Source organism: Arvicola amphibius, chromosome 14 (genome assembly GCF_903992535.2).
Source record: "Arvicola amphibius chromosome 14, mArvAmp1.2, whole genome shotgun sequence".
NCBI lineage: Eukaryota > Metazoa > Chordata > Mammalia > Rodentia > Cricetidae > Arvicola > Arvicola amphibius.
The window spans coordinates 27,913,230-27,939,014 of NC_052060.1; the positions used below are offsets into that span (position 1 = coordinate 27,913,230).

Here is a 25,785-nt window from a genome sequence, read left to right on the forward strand (position 1 = left end):
ATCTACTGAGCTTTCTCCACAGACAGAAGCTGTTTTAACTCTAGCATAATTCCTTTTTGGAAAGCTTCATGCACATACTCATGAAGAATGTGTGCTCTGCTCTCTTGGGCTGCTCATTTTCTACAGAGGATTGTGTCCAAATCCACTCTTTCCTTGCTTTTTAGTCTAGTTTTCTAGCTATTATTTAATATGGAACATTATTATTGACTACTGTTATTGTTTCAATATGTTTCCCCTTATACTTTGTCAGGTTTGTTTTGTATCTTGCCTTATTTATTTATTTTTTTGGTGCATATATGTTTTGAATTATTCAAACTTCCAAATGGGTAAGACTTTTCTGTTATTAAATGTCCTTCTTTACATCTAGCAATGCCTTATTGTTTCAAGTTTGTTCAGAAATTAGTATGGCTACTTCCATATATATTTTTATAAGGTCATAATTTACATGGCAGTTTAAAAAAATCTGTCAGTCTTTCATGTTATTTGTATCATTGAGTCTACAGTGTGTTAATGTGTTGCCTAATGACAAAGCAGCATGGTTGGGTATTGCTTTTTTTAATCCATTCTGACAGTACACAGTTCACAGTGGCTTTTAGAACCCCATTAGTATCTATGCTTTATAGGCTGCTGTGCTTTCTTGTTTTTGCTGTGGTTATTGTGTTTATGCCATTTCTTTTGGTGGTATAAGGGGTCTAACCCAGGTCTTCTTTCCTCTCCATGACATCTAGACAGATGGCAGCATGACAGAAGTATGTGAAAGGGAGAAAACTCACGGTGCAGCAGCCACCCAGAACTTTCAGAGAATTCCCCCAAGCAGACACTACTTCTTAAATGCCCAGCCACCCCTTTATTGTTATCACACTGGAGACCAACGCTCTAACATATAAACCTTTGGAGACATCCTCAATCGTTTCCTAACCAGAGCATATGGCATACATGCATATGTTTATATGAATATACATATAGTCATAAATATAACCTACTCAAACTGTATAATGTTACTTGTATGTGTGTTTTCAGTGCTGATCATTTAGTACTGGATAATTAATTCATGTGTTCTCCCTTGGGGGACGACTGTTTTGCCCACCATCAGCTTTCCTTAATTACCTGCAGTTCTTTGTGTAAGGTTGGAACCTCATGGTTTTCCTTCTCTTCATTTTGGCATGCCTATTGTCCTTGTTCAGCCCATGTTTAGGCAGTCAGGTTGGTGAAGCTTTAAGGCTGTAACTTCTGTCATTACTAGTAGACACAACTTCAGGGCACACACCCTGATCCTCTGGCCTTTTAAATCTTCCCACTCTATCTTCTACAATGTTTCGTGAGCCTTAGGTGTATGAGGTTTTTTTTAAGGTGTTTCCCTTGGGCAAGAATTTTTTTGAGAATTATTAGAAAAGAGATTAGGATTTACCAAGTTCACATTTTATCCAGATAAGCTCAATTTATAGTAATGGTGTTTTATTTATTTGCTTGCTTTTGTTCTTAACAGCCTTGGTTCTTCTTAGCTTTTCCATATGCATTCTTGTTTTTGATATTCCTACACAGGTCCCGGTCTAAGTCGAATATTCTTTTTCTTCATTTTTTGAACATCTTTGTGTGACCTTGGAATCATTTTCTAATTTGTTTAGATTACATCTACTTCTTTTTTCTCTATCTCATGTGTCATGGGAGATTTCACTTGTAACTGAGTTTCTCAGTGAAATAGGGTAATGCAAATGCAATTTTGATTCATTTTAATACCAACATGGTTACTCATATTTGTATATTGTGTTTTCTTGTATTCAGAGTATCCTGGCTTTAAATCCTCGAATACAAGCTCACGCAACGCTGCGTTCCACTGTGGCCAAGAAACTAGACAAGAAACATTGGAAAAGAAATTCTGATAAGAATTGCTTTGTAAGTATCATTGATACATGATTTAGTGCTGAACATGACCCCACACATGGGACAATGTCTTTTGAATCATTCAAAATGTAATTAAATATGTTCAAAGTACTTCTGTGCTTTTGAAATACTTTAAACATTTTATATTTGGAAATAGTATCAAGCCAAATATTTATTTTTTCTAAATTTGATTAACTTTAGCTTAAAATTGTTTTGCGCAATGGTGACATGGTGAAAGACTTTCTGCGTCATAAGGTTCAGTGTCACTGTGGAAGGTGCAATATGTTCTTGGCGGACATATGACTAGCAAGCGTCCAGCGTAAACAGCCTACATTTCCAGCTTCTTATCTGCTGCTTGAGACCAGGAATCACTGTGTAACCCAGACTGGCCTCATATCACGTGATTCTTTTTATCCTCACATCCTGAGTCCTAAGATTGCAGCTTAAGTCACAACACTCAGCTTAGAATCTTTCTTATCCATGCCTATGTCATGATCACAGACTGTGAGGTCATGAGTGGATGTTAGATGTGACCTCAAAGGCAATCTTGAAGATGTTGTTTTATGGGCTACAAATGTTTTAAATGGGAAAGGAATTCCTTTTTCCTGGAATTCCCCCCAAAAATGATTTTTCCAAGATAATTATTGAGACTGTAGCAGGAGCTTGTTTGGTGTTTGTTCCTTGTATGTTTCATACATACTGTTGCCTAAGATACATGACATTATTTTCATCCTCCTTGGTTCTCCTTCCACTGGGACTTGAGGACAGTCACCTGTGGATATGCTTAGCAATTGTTATGTCCTTCTTTCATGGGCCATTCTGAAGACGGTTTTGAAAGCAACAAAAATACAGGCAGACTATCACACGAACAGATCTCCCAGTCAGCTGCAGCCATGAATTTGGGATTCTGTTTTTCCTGGTCTACTGCCAGGAGCTCTGTTCTCTACCAGGACATTTCCAGTTCGGGTCTTTGAAAGAACACCAGGGTAGCTCATACTGGATTGTGTGAGGACATATTGTGATCTTGTATAATGATGGCAACAATTGAAGAGCAATGGAAGCAGAATGGTATAGTTTTCAAACTACCTGTTAAAGTCTATCAAGGATAACTCTCTCATTTCCAATATGTGAGAGCTATGATCCAAAGACATCAGATGCCTTCCCTAGGGCTTTTCATTCATAAACAATCTAGCATGCTTTGGTCCAGGTTCTATTTAGAAATAGAAGTTTTTCTCTATTACAATAGTTATTATCACTACTGTCTTAGGAAAATGATCACTATTCCTGATGTGGTCTCATACATACAGTCTCTTATTTCATATCTTCTAAAATATGTAACTGACAAAGGTAGTATTGAGATGCTTTTTTGACCAAGTATTTATTGTTTTAATTTGTAGAAAAGCAATCTCACAATATACTTGAGAATATTCATTAATATTTGTGTTATGTGATGGAGCTATAATTTCAAAACATCATTGTAGGGTAGCTTGAGTCATGAAGATCACCATTTTGGAGATGGTGATGAATGTGTTCACCGAGTTGAATCCTGCTCAGACCTTCCTGCTTGTCTTATCAATGGTGTCTACTTCCTGTTTTCAGTGATTTCTGTTTTCATGTAGTCTGACTGTTCTACTAGCTTGTTTTAATCTGTTTACTGCTTTAAATTCTGTCTTTAAGTAACTACATTTTTAGGTACTAAGGATTAGTATTTCAACATATACATTTTACAGAGACACAATTCAACCTATAACAATAACTTTAAAGTTATCAAACACACTCAGTAATTCATCTTACAGTAATATGTCCTATGGAAAGAATTAAGAATTAGGTAAACATTAATTATGTAGAAAGAGGATTATTCTAGGCATTATTTATTCAGAAGAGAAAAAAATGTAGAAGAAAATCCTCTGAATTCTAAATACTGAGTCTTGGTTAACTAAATTAAAGTAAATATATTCAGTGTTAAATTGTATGACCATTAAAATTATTTTTAAATACTTAATACACTGGATTAAACAGTCACAATCTACATTACATGCAGAGCACATTAAATATCTCTTTATCTAATTGCAATTCTGTGTACTTATATACAACCATGTCTTTGTGCACATCCACAATGAATAAAAATGTCCATACAGTTATTAATGGTGGTTATCTTTGTGTTCTTGACATTTGTCTATTTTATATTTTATATAGTGAGTAAATATAAATGGTACAATAAGTTAAAAGCTTCCAATCTATGTAAAAATAATAATCCATTGTACAAGATCTGCTGCAGATGTAGATCACTGTACAAACTCTAGTGACTCCCATAGAATGAGAGAGAGCCGCAGTGAAATTCATTCCTGTAAGGCGATCAGGACCTATGGTTCAAGTTGATTCTCAGTTCACTATCTGAATAAGCCTCTCTTCTCCTGCATTAGTATCCTCTCTGTGCTGATGTAAAGAATTGCATGAAATTGTTATCAAAGTATGTGATTTGATTGTTACTTTCTAGTCTGTCTGTACCTTTGGTAACACCAACAGAACTCTGTTTTCTCTAGTCACGGGGAGTCAGTAAGACAGATAGCACTCAGAGAGGCAATACCTACTCTAGCCCAACACAAGAAGATATAGGAAAAGAGGAGTCCCTTTACAAGGCTCACTTATGGGGCAAGTGGATAACCTGGACTCCCACCTTGTCTTGGGACTGTGAGATGCCCCATTGTTTCTACTGGGGTGTGTCAGAGGCCAAGGAAAGATTCTAGAATTTGACATGTTGACTAGACTGACCTTGAACTCCCCAAGACCCACCTACTTCAACCTTCAATGTACTCTTCTTAATCTGTGCACTACCACACCCAGCATAGACTTCTTCTTAAAGTTGGCTCTACTCCTTGCCTCCAGGAGGACATTGCAGAGCCTTCTAGTTCCGGTTGTGACTACGCAATATCATGGATACATCTTGGCTCTGCCTTTTCCTCCTTCATTCTTCCTCTCCCTGTGGTTTTCCTGTAGAAAACTCAATTAATAAGGACATATGTCCAATCCCAAATCCAGTTTTGCCTCTAGGAAAATTATGTATCAGTGCTGAAGTTTCTATTTCAGGGCCTCATGCACAGTGTTGCTACAGCTCTTCGATTTCTGTTTACTGGAAGACTGCTTCTCTCATAATCTCTCCCTTTTTCCACCCTCTTTCTCCTCTTCTCTGTGATATGTGTATTTCTCTCCCCTTCTTCTACCCTCTTTCCCTTTCTCTCCTGTTTTTTTCAAAACTATGTTATTAATTGAATCATCCCCTCTCTGTTTTAGTAGCATCTTCAGTCAGATAATTCCTATATTTTGATCTCTAGCCAATCTTTCCATCTCTGCCGTGATAAGCAAGGGCTCACTGAATACTCTTCTCACAGACCTGACAGGTATCTCAAATGGAAAATGCTGATGGTCAAATTATGAAATTACTAGCTTGCCCCTGAAATTCTGTTCCCCAGAATTTCTGCCTTTACCTTTTCTGCTAGAATAAAATACCAAGAGTATATGATGTCCTCCTCACCACTCCTTTAGGTGTCTCTAGTGGCCTTGAGACTAGTTTCAGTACTATCCCCTTTCCAAGTGGAGTCTATTTTTAAGAATTAACACAGCTGAGGTCTACTTTAAAAGTTCTTTGCTGACAATCTGCCAGGGCTTTTCCTGTTCTCTTGTAACTTGCAGAATTTCCTTTGCTGATCAATCATCTCAGTAAAGCTGCCTCCAGAAACCCTTATGTCAAATTCTGCCTGCTCTTTACCTGTTTTATTTTTTTGGGGGGGGGGGTATTTTCTTGTTTGGCTTTTCTTCTCAGGAATTGCTAGTGGTACACCCCTTTTGCTCCTAGTTTCTTATTGTCTTCCTTTTGCCTGTGAATCTCTAAAGCCCATCAGAGCAACTATTTTTATATTTCACTTGTCTTGCTTTTCTTCTTACCTTGACCCCAGCTTCTTGAATGGCACTTGGAACATAGCAGGGACTTACCATATAGCTATTGAATGAATGTTTGAATGAACAAATGAACAAAACTGTTCTTTTCCTAATTCTTAAGAGACTGGACATTGGAATTACATATTCTCTCGTGTTGCAGTGATTGGCAGTTCTTTGTGGATGTCTTGTTGCTGCGTTTGATTTCTGAGGAATGTGGATCCCTCAGATTACTTCCTTTAGTTTATTCATGATGATATCTAGGCTGAAAAATAAATATTTACTTAGACTCATTCAAATTACTCATGTCCTTACCAGTATTTCACCTCACATTCTTAGAAAAGCCAAATTGGGGCTAGAGAGATGGTTCAGATGTTAAGAGCTTTCTGACAGAAGGTTGACCATAATCAAACCAATGCTCAAGTCTTCATTCTGTCTGTCCTCTGGGATAACGTCAGAAGCAACACAATCTTCCAGAGGTCCTGAGTTCAATTCCCAGCAACTATATGGCGGGTCATAACCATGTGTAATGAGATCGGATGTCCTCTTCTTGCCTGCAAGGAAATATGCAGATAGAAAAACATATACATAATAAATAAATAACTCTTTAAAAAGAAAAAAAATACAAATGTATTCATGGAAACTGACATACTTTAGAAGTTCCAGAAGGTGTGGATTGTGTTGCTTCTGACGTAATCCCAGAAGACAGGCAGAATGAAGACTTGAGCATTGGTTTGACTATGGTCAGCCTTCTGTCAGAAAGTCACTGACCAATCACAGGGCATATCCAGGTCATACATGGGTTTCTTTGAAATCCCAGATAACGGTTTAGGGAGGTTTTGTGTAGTCCTCATTCCCTACCTAACTTTCCTCCATCTTTCTACTCTCTTAACTGATGCCTGAAACATTCATGCTTTCAGGTGCCATATCGAATGCTACTGAGTGATGAAAAAAATCTACAAAAATATTGTATTTTTTAAAGACAGACTCTAATTTTGTTTTAACAAGCAGATAATTGGCTTCTAGGAGTACAGGAGTTGTTTTGTCCCAAGGATGACCATTTTGAATTTTTTTTTTTTTTTGCCCAAGAATTTCACTCTTTGGCAGCTTACTAGCTTTCTATTACTAATTGGAAATTCTGAATTACATAGGGAATGTAGTCTGGCAAATATGTTTGGTCTGGGAAATGAAGCACAAAGCAGTTATTCCCAATATCTTTGAAACAGGTGTTCCATAACCACTGTTTATTTTTGACATTTTGAAAATGTTTAACTGTCCTAATTACATAAATATTTTGCAGTCCTTTTCCATGAGCAATTTTTGAAGATCAGAAAATATTGTGAATCATAAATTTTAGCCCAGGTGGAAAAAAAATGAAGCATGGTTAAGTGCAGGGAGTCATTTGTTTTCAGAATCTTAGTGAATTTATTCAAATTTGCGACACATAGTAGGTACTCACATCTAAAAACGATGGTGAAAATTTAATGTGCATTTAAAGTTTGTTATCTCAGGTCCTATGTCTAAATTATTGCTTTTTAACCTTCACAATCACTTTGTGGTAGGCATTATATTTTATCTCCACTCCTAGATGGAGAACCATATACAAGGAGGCCCAGGAAGCCTGACTAACATAGAACTAAACATTGAAACCATGTAATATGGCAAGAGAGCTTCTTTACATGAAGTGATAAAAATCAGCCACTGACCTTTCTTTATAGACAATGAAAATGAATAAGGAATTTTTAGTTTTGGACATAGATGTTTTTCCTTGTGTGTGTGTTTTTCTATTTATTACCCATTAGAATAGGCTAGGCATTCTGTCATTCATCAGTTAGAATAAACATGAGTGCAGCATACGCCTTACCAAGGATCTGTCATATTCTGATTAAGAACACAGACATTAATAAATAGTTGCAATACTATTTCAAAGGAAGAACAATATATAGATTTTAATTGTCACGTAAATTTGCTGTGAGCTGGATGATTCTGGGATTTAGTGTAAGATATGGGTTTAATGGGAAATATAGAAGGCGAGATCTCTGGGACTATTCAGAAAGATGGATAACAAATAATAAAGAGTTTGGTAAGGGAGTTGGCAGTGGAGTGTAGGTGTGAAGATATTTAGAGATTAGAAAGCATGCCATAATGGTTAGGGGAACAGTTGAGTTGGTAAAATGCTTGATCTGCCAGCACAAGAATCTGACTTCCATTCCCAGAGCTCACTAATTCAAGACAGGCATGGTGGAACATGCTTGTAATCCCAGACCTGGGGAGGAAGAGACAGGCAATCCCTTTCAATGGCTCCAGCCAGTCTAGTTTGATTGGCCAGTTCCAGACCATGGAGGAACACTGTTTCAAAAAGAAAGAAGGCAGAGAGCCCTTAAAAGTTGACACCTGACCTTTTCTTCTGACCTCCACATGCATGCTTATTGCTTATTCACTTGTATACACCCAAACCCATATATATATATAATTTATGGCTTTGAAGTTGAATTTGTTTGTCCATTCTTTATAAGGTATATTGATGGAAAGTAATGAGTTCAGCATGTGAACTTAAGAAATGAAAATGAGGGGGGCTGGAGAGATGGCTCAGAGGTTAAGAGCATTGCCTGCTCTTCCAAAGGTCCTGAGTTCAATTCCCAGCAACCACATGGTGGCTCACAACCATCTGTAGTGTGATCTGGTGCCCCCTACTGGTCTTCAGACATACATACGGACAGAATATTGTATACATAATAAGTAAATAAATAAATAAATATTTAAAAAAAAGAAATGAAAATGAAGGATTTTGAAACATCAGGAGGTATAGATAATTAGAAGCCTGTGGGTAGAATTTTCCAGGAGCAGGGTGTGGCATCGGAGGAGGGAAAAATGGTATATCCTGAGATTGGGGAAGGATTCAGGATGGTGCAAGTAGGGCACTGACTACAGATAATCAATGTAAAGGGCTAGCCAAAGGCTAATCAAAAAATAGATCATCATAGAAATGAGCAAAAAGTATAGGTAGGACAATGCTTGTGACCCACTAGCATTAGATCATATAGGGCTTTGTGTGGCACTGAACCTCCTACTCCCAAATAAGGACAGGTAGAGTTGAGAAATTGGCTTAAAAACAAGTGTGGGAGGTGAAATGATCTTAAAAAAGAATAGGCAGAGAGCGCCTACAAGGGGAGACGAATACCATTTGTTTCCCTCCTAATGTGATTTCATATGTTCCCAAAGAGGCTAATTTATAATCTTTTACAATTATGCTTACGATTTGCTTCGTCTTCTGGGCCTTCTGATATTCCCCCTTCTCGCGTTTGCCTGGTCACTGGATGACACCCACTTCTGTTGTTAAAGTTCTAATGGTTTCATTCACTCTCGCTTGGTTAGCTAGCTCCGTGGCATTGTAGGATGCAAGGTGGAATATGAGTCCCAGTACTGGTCTACCAAATTCCCAGTCCAGATTCCTAAGTGTAAACTTTCCAGCCTCATGAGCTTTGCACCACCTTGTGAGGAAGTGACCCCTTTCTACCTTGCCTCTCCTTGGACCACATTGTCAAAGAATTCTCAGAGCTTGCATTTTGGATTGTTGACAGGCTTTCTTATGAAAATAGATTTACTTTTCGCCTGAGTTCCTGAAATGAAAGAAACAAGATTCTTTTCTTTGTAGCTTACCAAACCTCCTTTTGTTGATAGAAAAGACAGTGTTTGGGTAGTGAATGCTACGTGACTAGATACTCAGGCATGCTAGGAAGGTTACTGATTTTGTTTTCCTACAGCTGACCTTGATCTCTACCCTCAGCAGTCTCTGTGAGTGAGTAACCTTGTCTCTGCTGCTTTTTCTTGCCCTTTCCACTTAATTTTTCTGGCTTGACATATATGAGTCATGGACAGCCATTCTCTCTCTCTCTCTCTCTCTCTCTCTCTCTCTCTCTCTCTCTCTCTCTCTCTCTGTGTGTGTGTGTGTGTGTGTTATTCATATTCTGAAGAAGGACATTGAATGTCTTGTCCTGTCACTCTCAACCTTCACTTGACATAACTAAGACCTGGCACTGAACCAGGAGCTAGGCTTGTGGCCAGCAATCCCCGGAAATTCTCCTTGTCTCTGTATTTTACAGAGCTGGGGTTATTAAAGTGCCGTTTTTTAAAACCAGGTAGTATTAGGGATTTGAACTTAAATTCCCCTGCTTGAACAGCAAGTTCTTTTACCTACTGAGCCATCTTCCCAGCACTTCCCACGCACAATAATTCTTTATGAGTCTTTCTCACCCTCCTCTCCCCCAGTCACCAGATTCTCCTCTGTCACCCACCTTTCTACTACTCCGAAGGCCTTGAGAGCATGGCCGTCACTGTGATGTTACACTGGGCAATAAAGCTCATTATACTTCATGTCTCAGGCCTCTTTCTCAGGGCTTCAGATAGCTCCTAAGTCATAGAGTCTCTGTCTGCTGACTGCCACACACCAGGTGTTGGCCAGGCATCTGTGAAGAGCCTTGGGAGTAATCCTGAAACCTTTTCCTCCGGCATTTACTTGTCTTTTGTTCCTCTCCTGACTGTCTGCCATTAAAATATTAATGTGATCTGTGTTGAAAGGTGAAAAGTTGAGAGAAATTTGCCGTTTCCTTGCCTCACATTTCCTCTTCTAGCTACTGTGAATCACCTAGGTTCATTTCTCCCCCCTGAAACTTTGATTTCCATATTTCCAACTGTCGTAGAAATGCTATTTATATGAGTTATGCCATTATTTTTCCTTTCTTGGGGAAAAAGTTTCAAAGAGTCTAGTGTAGGTATTTTATTTTGTTTTCTGAGGAGTTTCACTGCTAAGAACCTGGATAATCTGGAACTTAATATGGGTTCAGACCGGCCTTGAACCTGTAGAGATCAACCTGTCTCTGCCTTCAAGTGCTGGCATGTGCTCATCATGGCTCACCTTTTTTTTCTAATCTTGAAATATTATTTTATAAATTAAATATGTGTATGTGTGTGGTCTGCGTGTGGGTACATTCATGTATCAACACAGGAGCCCAAGGAGGTCAGAAGGCAACAGGAAGCATGCCATCTGTCTAATCTGGTTTTGGCACCCAAATTAGGGTCTTCTGCAAGAGCAATAAATGATGAGCTATCTCGCTAGCATTTTTTCTTCTTTTTCTGCTCCTCCTTTCCTCTTTGTTGATCAGGATCTCTGAGTCTGGTCTAGTAGTAAATATGAGCAAATTTTATTGAAATGCTCATGACATGTAAATACTATTTTCACTCCTTATGAATTTATAACATATTTATCATGCACAAGGCATATTTAAAGTATCTAATTAAAATGCCTTTTTTGGATGATGTCTCATTATTCAGTTTCTTAGATATTATTTCTGTGTCTGTCCCCCAAAGCAAGTATATTTCATTTATGTGTTCTCATGTTCCAAGAATTAGGGACTGTGAAAGAATAGGATTCAATTGTGTGATATATGCTGCTGTATTCTCTAACAGTTCCAGGGACAATGGTGATTGAGAAGAAGAAAAGAAAAGTACGGAGGGAGAGTCAATGATGGTAAATCCTGATTAAATTACCTACAGTTGTAACTAAACTGGAGCCATTGACCAACAGCTGTGGGCCACTGCTGCCCCATGCATTTATTCTGCATCAGTCCTTCCCTTCTTCATTTTTCTTTCCATAGCAACTGGCAGCTAACACACAATGTCTCCCAATGATGGTTTGTCTCCTAATTAGAACATCAGGTCTATAAGGACCTGTTGTTTTCATAGCTGAGCCCTCAGCACCTGGATTGGTGCTATGTGTGTGACTAAGTGCTTAGTATATTGTAACTAACTAGAGTATTAACTATATTCCTGGACTATGCTAAAGCCTGTTCTTGGCACTGATATTACAAAAGTATTCTTATGGTACTTACATTCTGGCAGATGATAATATTACTGTTTTGTTTTACACACACACACACACACACACACACACACACACTCACACCACTGATTGTCATGAGTATGGTCATCTACTTAGAGGAACATGTATCCTGCAGATGAAGGGATTGCTAATATTTATATGTGTGTGTGTGTGTGTGTGTGTAGGTGTGTGTGTGTGTGTGTGTGTGTCTGTGTGTGTAGGTGTGTGTGTAGGTGTGTGTGTCTGTGTGTGTAGTGTCTGTGTGTGTAGGTGTGTGTGTGTAGGTGTGTGTGTGTAGGTGTGTTGTGTGTGTGTGTAGGTGTGTGTGTGTGTAGGTGTGGTGTGTGTGTAGGTGTGTGTGTGTGTCTGTGTGTGTAGGTGTGTGTGTGTGTGTAGGTGTGTGTGTGTGTAGGTGTGGTGTGTGTGTGTGTGTCTGTGTGTGTAGGTGTGTGTGTGTGTGTGTGTGTGTGTGTGTAGTACCTAAGCCATCAATTTTCAACCTGTGGGTCCCAATTCCTTTGGGGCTGAAACATCCTTTCACAGGGCCTGCCTAAGACCATCTGCATATCAGATATTTGTATTACAGTTCTTAATGGTAGAAAAATTATAGTGCAGAAGTAGCAATAAAACTACTTTTATGTGGGCCTCACCACAACATGAGGCACTGTATTAAGGGTACAGAATTAGGAGGCTGAGAACCACTGACCTAAGTGATAAAGTTAGAACCACTGACTTCATGAGTCTCCCTCCTCTACACTGAAACCTATATTGGTTTCTTTTTGAGAACATGTATCATGTAGAGTCCTCATTTATAACATTTATAAGAATTCATCTGGACTCCCTTGAGAACTCAGATTAAAGCCTGGAGTGTGGTTTGTTCTTCATTGACTTCACATGAAGTGTGAACTCTGAGGAGTGTCTGAATACCTTCGTGCATTAGCTCAAAAGACAAAATGAGTGACTTTCCACACAGTGACTCTTCCTAAAGAATTTACTTTTCAAAAAATGTTTGCTTTTGTTTATGGAGACAAGGCTTCTCTATATAGCCTTGACTATCCTGGAACTCACTCTGTAGACCATGTTGGACTCAAACTCAGAGATATCTGCTTCTGAGTCCCAAGTGCTGGGATTAAGTGCATGGCTTGATAAAGAATTTACTTATAGTTTAACACTTTTCATATGTCTCCCCAAATTAATTCATCCATTTTAAACGCTGGGAACACGCAAAACATCAACTTGAATCTCACTTGTAGATATTTATTAATTACCAAACTGAAGATCTTGTAGGCATCAGTCACTGTGAATTATGATGGAGATGAAGGCACAAGCCCTATTTGTTTTGACAGTATACACACATTCATCCATGCATTAAACTTGTATTCACAGTTCAATTTTGTTATTAACTCCGCAAGTTGTATACATAACTTGGCTTCAATATTCAAGACTGGCTTCCCTCAGAAAGCAGTTCTTATGCTGAAATTAAAGATGGAAGTTGAAGAAGGAAGGCTACAAAGTGGGATCATCTCAGGGTAGAAAATGTGCATGGGGAAGACCTTTGAGGGAGCTGACTGAGCCAAAGGTCAAGAAGCATCTTGAGTTCTGCACGGAGTAGGATGTAGAGTTGAGGGAGGGCAGCAGTGAGTAGCGGTAATGATGATCACAGCTAATTACACCGATTGACAAGGTCAAAAATCCACTTATTTCGTTTAGAGTAGTGCGTGCTGGTTCATTAAGGAGGCAGACTCCTTGCTTGATATATGCTGTAGTTTAGTGTTGGTCAAATATGTTTTCACTTCGAAAGCAACTTTCCTTGGTGCTTCCTTCCACATGGAATGGTATGGCTAGAGATTTATTCTCCAAGTAGATACATGCAGTAAAACAGTAGCTGCCTAAAGAGAAGAAGAGTGTTAACTCTTGATATCCAGAGGCTGTTGCAAAATGGCGATGTTCAATTATTTATTTCAGGCCAATCTCAATTTTCTCTCCATCTAAGTGGCACACACAAATTAAACTCGTTTGTAATTGTCTGCCATCAGCCCTGTTACTTTTCTTGTGTTCTTCTCTGGTTTGAAATTTCTGTAATGGTTGAACAATTTTACCGCTCCTTTATTGTTAATCAGAATAGAGTCTATACCTAGTCCTGGTTTGCATGAAGCTGAAGAAAGGTTTCCAGAAGTAAATTTCAATAAGCTTTATTTGCAAAAGAAGAAGAAAATCTTCTTTATAATGATCTGCCTTGTCTTTGAGGTTGAAATTATAGGGAGGCAGTCAGAGGATCAGTATTCAGTTGCAGGCAGGTTGTTTAAGCGTCTGACATTTGGAGATCAACAACTTGGTTTCACATAATGCTTTTGTCTTTTAATAGTTGCACGATTTTCACTAAAATGCATTTCTTTCCTCTTCCCTTTCTTTGTCTGTAAATGAAGATACTAATAAAGTCAATGCACTAGGTGAAATGAGGGAACATGTGCATACATGAAACCTGTCAGCCATGTAACCCTTTGTGAGAACTGGTGCTGATTAGAATTAGCATTTGGGGTTGTTAGTGCAGGTAGATTCTGTTGCTGTAAAGGTGGAGCCGCAGGTAGGTCCTTCACGACAGTTGACATAGAAAAGCAGAATAAAGGAAGAACATGGGAGTAAGGCCAATGGGAGGAACTGAAGGTGGTGATTGGCAATACACTGTTTCTTCCATGAAGGAATGCCCTTGAAAGAAAGTGCACCTTACACAGCACCTTGGGTAAGGCTGATTAACTGATAGAATTTCAGTGATTGTGGCCAATTTGGAATGTTGCAGGTCTGGAGCCCAATTACAATTTATCTTGGGTTATTTTTAGCCCTCTCAATAGCCTTTCTTGCAGACTTCTGTGTGTGACTGAACATTCTTGTGACTGTCAGTTGAAACCTTTTGGAATGTATTAACTTAACAGATCCCTAGCTTCCACCATCCAAACAGCAAAGAATGCCCTCAGATCGTATCTTCAGTCTATAGCAGAAGTTCTTGTGCTTTGCTGTAACCTTGTGCACCTGATGTTTCCAACAAATGTACAAACATACTTGGAAGGTGTCATCAACTTTGATTTCCTTCCTTCCTTCCTTCCTTCCTTCCTTCCTTCCTTCCTTCCTTCCTTCCTTCCTTTCTTTCTTTCTTTCTTTCTTTCTTTCTTTCTTTCTCTCTTTCCTTCTTTCTTTCTTTCTGTTACTCTAAACACTTCAACAAACTGTTTCCGTGTTGGGACATGGAATTTGATACAACCTGAATCTGTGTTTCTGTTTAATGTCTATTTTTTATCCTCTTTGAGATGAGAATTGTTTTTGTATTAATATCTCCATTGCTCAGAATTTCTTGGTCCTGTACATACCAACACACACATACAGCGCACACACATGCAAACACACACACACACACACACACACACACACACACGAGAGAGAGAGAGAGAGAGAGAGAGAGAGAGAAAGCGAGAGAGTATTTATTTTGAGTTTCACCTTATATAAATGAAATCGCAGCACATTATTTTCTATAAACGTTTTTCCAAATTCCTTTAATAATAAATCTCCAGGTAGTAGTATGGGTCAGTTTTCACTGTAGGCTACCCCTCTGTATCCCATGGATCTGGGAAGAGAGAAAAGGGGATCCCACCCTGACTGCACGCAGCTCAGCCTGTCTGGGAGCTCCTGATGGGCTAGTCAGTGTGTGTGAAATATAAGCCTCTTTCATACTCTCAGCATCTGATACAGAGCTTTCTTTTCAAAGAAGTTGTTCATCCAGGCCACATAATGTTCTAAAAATACTGAGATGGGATCCAGAAGATCTGGAACCAAATTGCGTTGATTTGTTTACACAGAAATTCTTTGCATAATCATAAATATTAAACTGGAATTGCATGATGTATTGTAGGTCAATAAGTGCTATATAATAAAGCAGATGTGTGTTAAGATATGGCTGCAAAACAGAATATGTATATTTTAGATGATATTAATGAAGCATATTACTATATTTGCAAATAAGAAATATCTTTGCATATGGGAAAATAGAGTGCTCTGAACAAAAGAAATCAGTTAAATTGTCTTTAGAGCCTAATGGTATATTTTACCTTTGCAAAACACTTATTTGGTACTCATAGCAAATAAATATGCGAGTTTTGCTGTTTTCCAGAATGGGCATACAATGGCAGCTGTCTTTCTAATCGCTCATCTATTCAAACGCTAATCGGTGGTACCCACGTAGAATGCTAGAAGCCTGAATAGGTAGACAATGACAGCAGCGTTTTAATCACAGTCCTATTCAGGCACTAATCGGAGTGATGATTAAGGGACATTAGAAGGAGCACTTTGACATCTGATCCTTTGAACTGGCGTCTGTGCAGCCTGCACTACACGCGGCTTACTTGGCCAGACCAATTTCCTTAAATAAAGTGCTGTGATTTCCAATGTAGGAAATATTACATTAGAGCCTATTGAAATGATTAGGAATTGAGGAGCTTTTCTTTTATTGGGGATGCAGTGTGTGCTGTGTACTCACAAAACCGAGAGCATTAATATTGCATGCGGTCCTCTGAGTAGAGGGGACCATAGAGAAATAGCTTGAAAGGAGCTCCCTACAGTCATGCACCTTCGATTGAATGTGAGCTGACATGTGCAGCTCTCCTTTATTGAAGTTTGTGAATTTTGAAATACTTGGATTTCCATATGCCCTAATCCAGGTGGGTACATCCTCACTGCATGGCGTGTTTGTTTCCTTTACATGGGGGTGCATTTTTAGTGTTACTTATCTAGAGTTCCTCTAATTAAAGAGTTAATTGGATGGGTGGGGGTCATGAGGCCCTACCCCTCGCTGACTGCCTATTGACAAATGAGGACTGCCGAGGGAAGTCTATTTTCTTTAGGATATGGTCCCTGGTAGGTTGCCTACATTCTAATGGATGACTTTACACCCATGTGCATGTGAGCACCACTGACAGGACTCAGTGGGCTTCTTAAAAATTGGGCACATGAATGCAGGAGAAGGATCCAGGGGAGGTCTGTAAGGAAGGAGCTGGAGAGGAGAAGGGTGTGAAAATCCTACTTGGATTTTGTGTAGGCGTAAAATTATACAGAAGTAATTAAAAGAATATTTTTAAAAACTTAATTGTTAGTCTGGAGAGAAGGTTGACTGGTGAAGGGAATGGATGGCCCTTGCAGAGTACGTGAGTTTGATTCCCAGCCCCAACATTAGGTCATTGGGCAGCTAGCAGCTTCCCGTGACTCCAGCTTGGGGTCATACAACACCTTCCTCTGGCCTGCACATCCTAACTCACATGCATGTACTCTCATACAGATACACGCATCTGTATAATTAGAAATAATTTTTTTTTAAAAAAAGGTAGTCTATTGTATTATACCTTATGCTCACGGCCATGCGGTAATCAGTCTTTCGCCGCTTATAATGGAATCTTTCTCTTTTCTCCCAGCATTTCTGACATAAATTTTAATGTTTTTAACCTGTTTCCTAGAATACTACCTGTGACTGCTACCAAACATTTCCACGACTACTCAGCATTTGCATATCAGACTCTTGGCTGAAATGTCACCAGCAGTGTTTGAATAGAGAAGACACAACCACAGCTCTCACCTAGAATGGGATAAGAGATAATGTGTTTTGTAGCCAAACTACAGTAGCCGTGGCCTAGGAACACTCATTGTCTTTGCTCTTAATTCCCTCTTCGGATGGCACAATTTTCAGATAGTGTAGTGAGTTTATCAGGTAGGCAGGTTATGAGAATGTGGGGAAACTATTATAGATTCCAGATGCCTTGCTGTTTCTAACTGCTGTTTTCATGGAAGTTAATGGTGTGCTAAGAAGACATTCCATGGATTTTGTCTGTTGGTTGAAAAGACGTAATGTCAGACACAGAAGGGGGAAAGAAACGTGAGCATATCCATACGTATATACTTTATTTATGTATGGTGAGGAAAATCTTTGCCTCCATCCCATATCTTATATGTCTGAGCCACAGGAATTGAAGCAACAAAAGACAAGCAGCAAAGAGAAACATAAAACTTCACATGATGTTAATATTTGACTTTTCATGGCCAAAGGACTTCATCGAAAAGGACTGGAGACGGAAATATTCAGTGAATCCAAGGTCTGTACACCATTTTGCCAGAGCTAATTAATTTTAAGTGACATCACCAAAGAGAAGGCAGATGGGCTTCTACGTGTACTAATTCATGTGAGGATGCATAGATGGAGAAGATAATGACAGAGTTTGGGATAAGGTCTTCAGACTGCCAAAGGAAAGGCCAGAGATTCTATTCTCAACTGAATTGTGATGAATACACCATGGTGTGCGCATCAAGATCCAGGTTACTCCCAATAACACATTCCAATGTGGGAGCAGCTTCATTAACCTTCTACACATACACAAGAAAAATCACAACCAGTACATTTACCAGATACACTGGTGGGGGCATCAGGTAGGCAGGGAGGAGCAAAGTGGGGGAAAACTGGCTGGTTTCAGAAACTATCTCTTGACATTCTTAGCAAGCTAGTGGCATGCCAAGAATGCATTTCAAAGGTTTTACCTGATAGTGAAAAAGATGTAAGGTCAGACACAGAAGAGCATGATGAGCATTAAAGGAACAAAGATAGACCTAGATAATTTGGCTCTGGATCTGTAACAGTCCGACTCCCATGACAAAATTTATATCAGCCAATAGCCTTATAAAATCCTATATGTAGGGAACTTCAATTTGCAGGATCCCATCATGTATAGTCTCTCTACCCTGAGATGATTTCTTTTTTGAGGATTCTGCATCAGCTTTAAGGACTGTATGACCATGTTGTATGTTTCAGCCTTATTGGCTGGGCTCTGCTAATTTTATTTTTGCTATCTGTCTATGATTCTTTGACTCTCAGTTTAGCCATGCAAATCAAATTGAGAAACCTGATCAGTCTTTTCTGGAGAAATTCCCTTCCATCCTGAAATATTTGAGACAAAAACTCAAACTCATGTTGAAGGGTTGCCATGTAGATGTGTGTGTGTGTGAGAGAGAGGGGGGGAAGGGAGGGAGGAAGGGAGGGGGAGAGGGAGGGGGAGAGGGAGATGGAGAGAGAATGTAGAAGCAGTGTAGAAGCAGGTGTCTGGCTTTCTCTCTCTCCCCCTCTCTTTATGGAAGGATTTTGTGTTTCAAGATGCTCTTTCATCCTAATAATTTTCCTTCTATTTACTTACAATATCCAAGCAAGTTTCTGATACAGAAAACAAACAAGGCTTTCAATGGACACAATTTCTAATATCGTTTTATTTTTATTGGCTTACAATATAAAGACAAGTTTCAGATATAGAAAACAAATAAAAATCTGAAAGGACATGGTGTATCTGACATTCTAATGGCTTTGGACAATGTATGTCAATTTTACTGAAATCTATGTTCATTTAGTTTAAATGACAAACTATCTGTGGCAGTGGGGGCCTAATGTGGTCAATATCTACCCACCCAGCTCAGACCTTGTCTCTTCATTTACTAAGCTACTAGGATACATACATACAGACAGACATACAGACATACATACATACATGCATACATACATGCATACATACATGCATACATTTGAGCTGGTGAGGAATCGCTGTGTGAGAGAGTCTCTGTGATATATAGAGAAAGCAAGCACTTCTTCACTTCTTTGTGTGTTGGGGAACATTCGTGTACCTGTTCATGTGCAAGTCAGAGGGAAACTTTGGATGTCATCCCTTAAAAGCTGTCCTCTATGTTCTTGTGTGTTTCTATTTGGAGACAGAATGCCTTTCTGGTCAGGAACTTTCCAAGTATGCTGGGCTGGCTGGCCAAAGAGCTTAAGGGATCCATCTGTCTCCATGCTCAGCAGTACTGGGATTACAAATAGGTACCACCATGCTTGGCATTATTGCTCAAAAACTGTGGTTATGGGGATGGAACTCAGGTATCATGATTAGAAGGCACCCACTCTATAGACCTACGCTATTGCCTGAATCCTAGTAAAACATTCATTTATCATGGATTTCTTTAGAGAATGTTAATTTTAGGCATTAAATATTGAACATAATGATGCATTTATTTCTCTTTAATGATTCTTTTTCCAAATATAATATACTTTACATTTTAACACCCAGTAAATAAATCCATGTTTGTTATATGCATTTATGATTAAATAAACTTAGATTTATTTAGTGTGTGTGTGAGAGAGAGACACAGTGAGAGACAGACAGAGACACAGAGAGACACAGTGACACAGAGAGAGACAGAGAGAGAGAGAGAGAGAGAGAGAGAGAGAGAGAGAGAGAGAGAGAGAGAGAGAGAGAGAGAACATGCACATGTGGAGGTCAGAGGACAACTAGCAGGGATTTGTTCTGTTCTTTCCCTATGTGTGTTCTTGGGCTTAGACCCCTCAGGTCCTCAAACATGGAAGTATTTTTTTCTTTTCTTGACCTCTTGCTGGCCCCGGGATAAGTAAACTTGATCAGGAACTCGGATGGTGGGACTTATATAGATTTAGTAACTTGCTTCTATGTTACATTCAGTATTTGCTATTGGTTGCTTTGGAGTCATTCCTTTCTGCTCAGCTTCACTCAGAGCAAGGTAAAATTTGTGGTATGGCTTTATCGTTGGTTCGTTTACTTCTTTTGGCTTACTTTTAGACTGTGTTATGCTTTCTGATGAACTGATGCTCATTCTTGATACTTTACATGTTTGACTTCCCCACTGTCTTTCTGACTCATAGTCTGTCTCTAGATCTGTATCTCAATCCTTCTTTTTTTTATAGCTCTTTCTGCCTTTATAAAATTGGCACTTTTTAAAACCACAAATGAAAAATTCATCTACCCAATCATGTCTATATCCCTTGTAAGAACATGCATTGACAGAGAAATTAGTTTTTTTGTTTATATTTGCACTACTTTTCCATATGATCTGTAGGCCCTAGTTATTCCTTAGGTTCATAAAGAAAAAAATTCTAAGGGTGGTTGGTGACCAAGAGTGTCAGTAGGTTCACTGAGGAGGACAGAACTTAAAATTTGCTTTTGCCTAGAATTTTCATTTTAATCACAGCAACAGGAAGGAAACCAGAACAGTGAACAAACATGCACACAATTAGTAATTTTTTTAAAGATAAATATGGAAATAGGTAAATTTGAAGGTCCAAATTCCAGGACACAGAAGACTAATGGATATCCTATAGCTAATTGCTATAGAATATGGTAAATGTGATAAATGATGGGATAATTAGAGACTAGTCACTTCCATGAGAAAGTAGAATGCTTTCCCTGAGGTAGTTTGTGTCCTGAAGATGAGCTAGACTTTCTTACATTGTGTCAAAATTAAAACCTGGTTCACCGAAAGACAGCCAGTACCCTTAACCTCTGAGCTGTTGCTCCAGCCTCGTGATATGATTTCTATAGATGACCTTTGAGGCTTCATTTACTATGCTGATAAAGGTCAGAAACAATTGTCCTGTGAACCCATTCTGTCTCCTTCTTGATTTTGATTTGCTTGTTTTGTTGTTTTGGTTTTTATTGTTAAAAGATAATTTATAAAGTTTTACTGATTTTGTTTAAAATTCAAAATGTTTCTCCCCCAAAGTACCTTTCTTTTCTTTCTTTTTTTTTTTTTTTTTGCAGTCTTAGCTCAAGTTGTCTTGTTATGGTTGAGTGGTTGAGGAGTTAATGAAGAAAAAAATAAATATTTCCTTATTTGTCAGCAATATAAACAATGAGAGCTGTTTAACAGCATGAGTCGGGTGGAAGGCTGTACTTGGGTGACTGTAAATCTCAGGAAACACACAGTGCTCAGTGTGGGCCACACTCAGTCTGGTGATATAGACCTTTATGTAATAATACAAATAAAAAGTAAAATATCAAGGTGTTGTAATTAGCATAAATATTCAAATGAAATTTTCTAAATATCTTTATATATTAAATATAACAAGCTGTTTTCAATATTACATTAAATTTTCAATGATATGAAGACAGAGAATCATATTTCATACATTATCCCTATATTCCTTTTTATCTCAATATATACATTTAAAATAAATCAAATTACTGAACATTGAAATTTTGTCCAGTTCATGGGTAAATGTTGCAAGTATTGAAATACTCTGTGAATATTTCAAAATTTACTTAATAAATGAAATGATTCTGAGCATGGAATTATGTATGGTACTTGTGATTTCAGTAGGAAGGAAATTTAGCTACTTATGTTGTAAATGTTTTCTGTTTTATTTTGAGTTTTCATAAATAAAAATTTGAGATGTTTTTGTCTGTCTGCTTGAGACAGACAGATTTTCAAACTATATGGCTGAGAGGCACGTAAAGCTCTTATTTCTTGTCTCCAAAATACTAGAATTACTTACAGATATACATCACAATTTCTGATTTGTAAAATTGTATTTTGAAACTTTTATGGATATTGGTGTTTTGCCTGCATGTCTATCTGTCCAGCACATGTGCACAGAAAGTGCAGGAGGATGTCAGATCCCTTAGAGCTGGAGTTACAGATGATTATGAGCTGCCTTGTGGGTGCTGGAAATTGAACTTGCAAAGCAGCAAGTGCTCTGAACTGCTGACCAATATCTCAACACACAAACACCCACACGCACACGCACATGAACATTCACACACATACATACACACATAAAGTATTTTATCTCTCTGTGGATGGGTGTATATGTGTGTGTGTGTGTATTATATAGATATATCCATGTATTCTAATGGATAAATGAAACCATTTAACATATACATTGCTTTTTTGTGTGTGTGTGGCAAAACCAAAAATTTGTAATCAGGAGTTTTCTTTGGATTAGTAGTTGTCATGATACATGGCAGACCTATTGGTTTTTCCTGATATTTTGTGTTGCTTCCCTAACTTCTGTGTAATAACATGTTGTGGAATATTAGTTTAAGATGTGTTACATTAGTTTTTGCTGTAGAATATTTGTTTAGTGATGAAATGATGTGTTGCATTCTTTTATGTTGCATTTGTTTAACTCTGCAAAGCTGTGTTACTTTGCTTGTCTATAACACCTAATTGGTCCAAAAAAGAGCTGAATGGCAGCAGAGAGAAGTGGGAAGGACTGGCAGAGAGAATAAATATGAGGAGAAATATAGGGAAGAGAGCAAGGAGTGTGAAAAGGAGGAGAGGAGAATGCCAATGGCTGCCACCCAGCCACACAGACAGCCATGGAATAAGAAGAAAAGAGAGACATATAGAATAAAGAAAGTTAAAACCCCAGAAGCAAAACTTAGTTGAAGAGAAAGAGTATAAGTTAGAAAAGCTTGGCTAGAAACGAGTAAAGCTCGAACCAAAAATTTATAAGTAAGAATAAGTCTTCTTATATGATTTCGGAGCTGAGTGGTAGGTCCCCAAAGGGAAAAAAAAAGCCAACTAGTCAACTACAGTGGCCTGGTCCCTAAATTTTGGGAGCAGCTATTTTACTCTTTGTTTCTCTGACGGTAGCATCTTTTGAAATCTAATGTGTTAGATCATAAAGTGTTTGTTTGTGCCTGACTTATTTCAACTATTGTAATGTCTGGGTTCATTTGTTTTGTTGTGGAGAATGGGATTTTGCCACAGTGAAAGTCTATATGATGTTTCATTGTATTGTATACCACGTTCCTTTAGCCATAACTTTACTAATAGTCACTTAGGTTGGCGCCATATCTTGATACGTGAGTACTGGTGCAGTGAACATCGACTCTGGGTTACACTCTAGATCTCTACCTTGTGCGTGAACTGATATCATAATAGTTCTATTTTTAGTTTTTTTCCAGAAACTCCCATATTATTTTCTACAATGGTTATTCTAACAGTTCCTCTTAACAGTGTATGAAGATTTCTTACTTTTTCCATACTCTGCAGAAGCTTTCTCTTTCATGCTTTTTATAGTGGACATTTGAACAGAAGTGAGTTGATACTTCATGGTGGTTTCAATTTGTGTTTCTCCAGTGACTAGTACTGTTTAGTATTATCATATACAAATGGCATTTTTTTATATTTAAATCTTATCTTCTAATGATTCGTTGCTTTTGTCCATTTGTTATTAAGGCTATTCACTTTAATACTACTGGGTTGAGTAACATGCATATTTTGAATTTTAATATCTAATCAGATGATACCTAAGTTGCAAATATATCATCACAATGTCTAGGTTTTCTCACCACTCTGTTAATATCTTTTCTTGGATGATAGTATTTGTGTGTTTTGTTGCTTGTGTTTTCAGTTCATATATGAACCAAAACTGCCCATGTCAGTGTCATGAACAACTTCACATAGAAATGTGGCCCACAGAACTAAACCTTATTTTTAATAAGAACACCTTATTTTTCCAGCCACATTTTAAAAAAAATGCATTATTCGTTTATTGGCTGATTACTTGCCTTTTTGTAGAGTAAAAGCTTCTTAAGGATATTAGTTTTGATAGTTTTGTATACAGCTCTATCCTCAAGGCTGAGACTGGTACCTGATACATTAGACATCAGTAACAAAAACAAAAACTCTAGTTCTTGTTAGTATATCAATCTAACTAATCAAGTAATCAAACTATATAGTTACACATGTATAAAGTTTGACATTGACATTTACATTTTGATTTTTATAGTTGTTTTTTTCTGAGTGATAAATTTGAACAAGTTGAATGCACGGTAATTCTTTATTGCTTGGAGATGTAATGAGAGCTATAAATGGATAGAGTCAGTACATCCTGTCCAAAATTTAGGTGGAAATGCCTTGCCTCATTTGCCTTCTGATAATATCATACTAAAATTATTTCAAAGGACAACAGTAGGAGGCTGGTTTGTGTAAAAGGAAGCTCAAACCAATTACCCTTTAGAATGAGTTTTATTATGAGAGAGAGCGAGAGAGAGCGAGAGCGAGAGAGAGAGAGAGAGAGAGAGAGAGAGAGAGAGAGAGAGAGAGAGAGAGAGAGAGAGAGAGAGCTTCTAACCAACATTAGCAGGGGGAGCTATAGCCAGATCTTGATGTGGGAATTATTATGAGAGACAAAGAATCCTAGCAGATTAAATATGGCCAGCCTGTGCAGGGATAAAGCTTAACACTGAAAGAATAAAAGAGAGAAGAGCTCCATGGATTATATGTCCAGAGTGATAAAGGAAAGAGAAAAAACATTCAGAGAAATGCCTCCAAAGAGATTTATCTGCCCAGTGTAGCTCTTCAGGAAGTGGTAGGAAGTTCTACACATGACTTTGCTGCCCTAGTCTACATGACTCTTGGTACTCCTGAAGACGATGCTGGATGTGACTATAAACTAAAATTTTCAATTGTGTGAGGGAGGAGAGGCATGGCCACAGGGCAGACTGATTTCTTAACCCTCTGTCCTGGAAAAATAGGACTAGAAATGAAGATAGAAAGAGCAGAGGGCAGGCAAATGATCTGTGATTTAACACCTACCATATAATTTTGAGAGAAAAATAACCTTTAACTTTCTGAGTTCAAAACAATAGGTATATAACGCCAAAGGCTAATTTTGGTTATATAAACAAAATATAAGGTAATTTATACCATAGAGACATTAAATAAGAGATTTTTATTTTATCTGCATTCTTTTGCATACAAGACTTTAAGAGGAACACACTGTGCTTTTCCTATGGTGCCCAAACAAAATCAGTAACAATATTTCCACCCCGATGTACTCAAGATCTAGGCATTTGATAGCATTATGAATTGGTGTTACTGTATTTTGTGATATTGTTTGTGTGCTTAAAATTTGACAAACTGAGTTATCTAGTTGGCCAAAGAGCCAATGAGGGCCTTGCAAGCAGGCAAGATTCCCCATTATCACCAGCTAAGGAACATTTAGCTAAGTACTCTCTATTTTTTTCCTCTTTTGTTTTTGGGCATTCTGGCACACACAGGCATTGGCAGTGTTTGTATGCCATACGGAAACATTGGGAAGCATTTTCGCCTGGCTTTATGGAACTCGATGCATGATTTTATTACATTTCCTGTGTCATCGAAGTGTAATTTACATCAACAAAAACTAAGTCTGCCCCATAAATATGCGATTATATGTAATCAAACATAAATGAAAATTTATAAGTATTAGACTGTAGTACAGA

General features: G+C 38.1%; 1 protein-coding gene across 1 annotated transcript in view; it reads left to right on the forward strand.

Annotated features, from left to right (window-relative positions):
- Dpyd (dihydropyrimidine dehydrogenase) overlaps positions 1–25,785 on the forward strand; it is a 780,348-nt gene that overhangs the window by 32,739 nt on the left and 721,824 nt on the right. Inside the window, exon 2 of the mRNA XM_038311847.2 lies at positions 1,783–1,893. Within this exon, the coding sequence (XP_038167775.1) occupies positions 1,783–1,893 (111 nt within the window). The remainder of the gene's footprint in view (positions 1–1,782; positions 1,894–25,785) is intronic.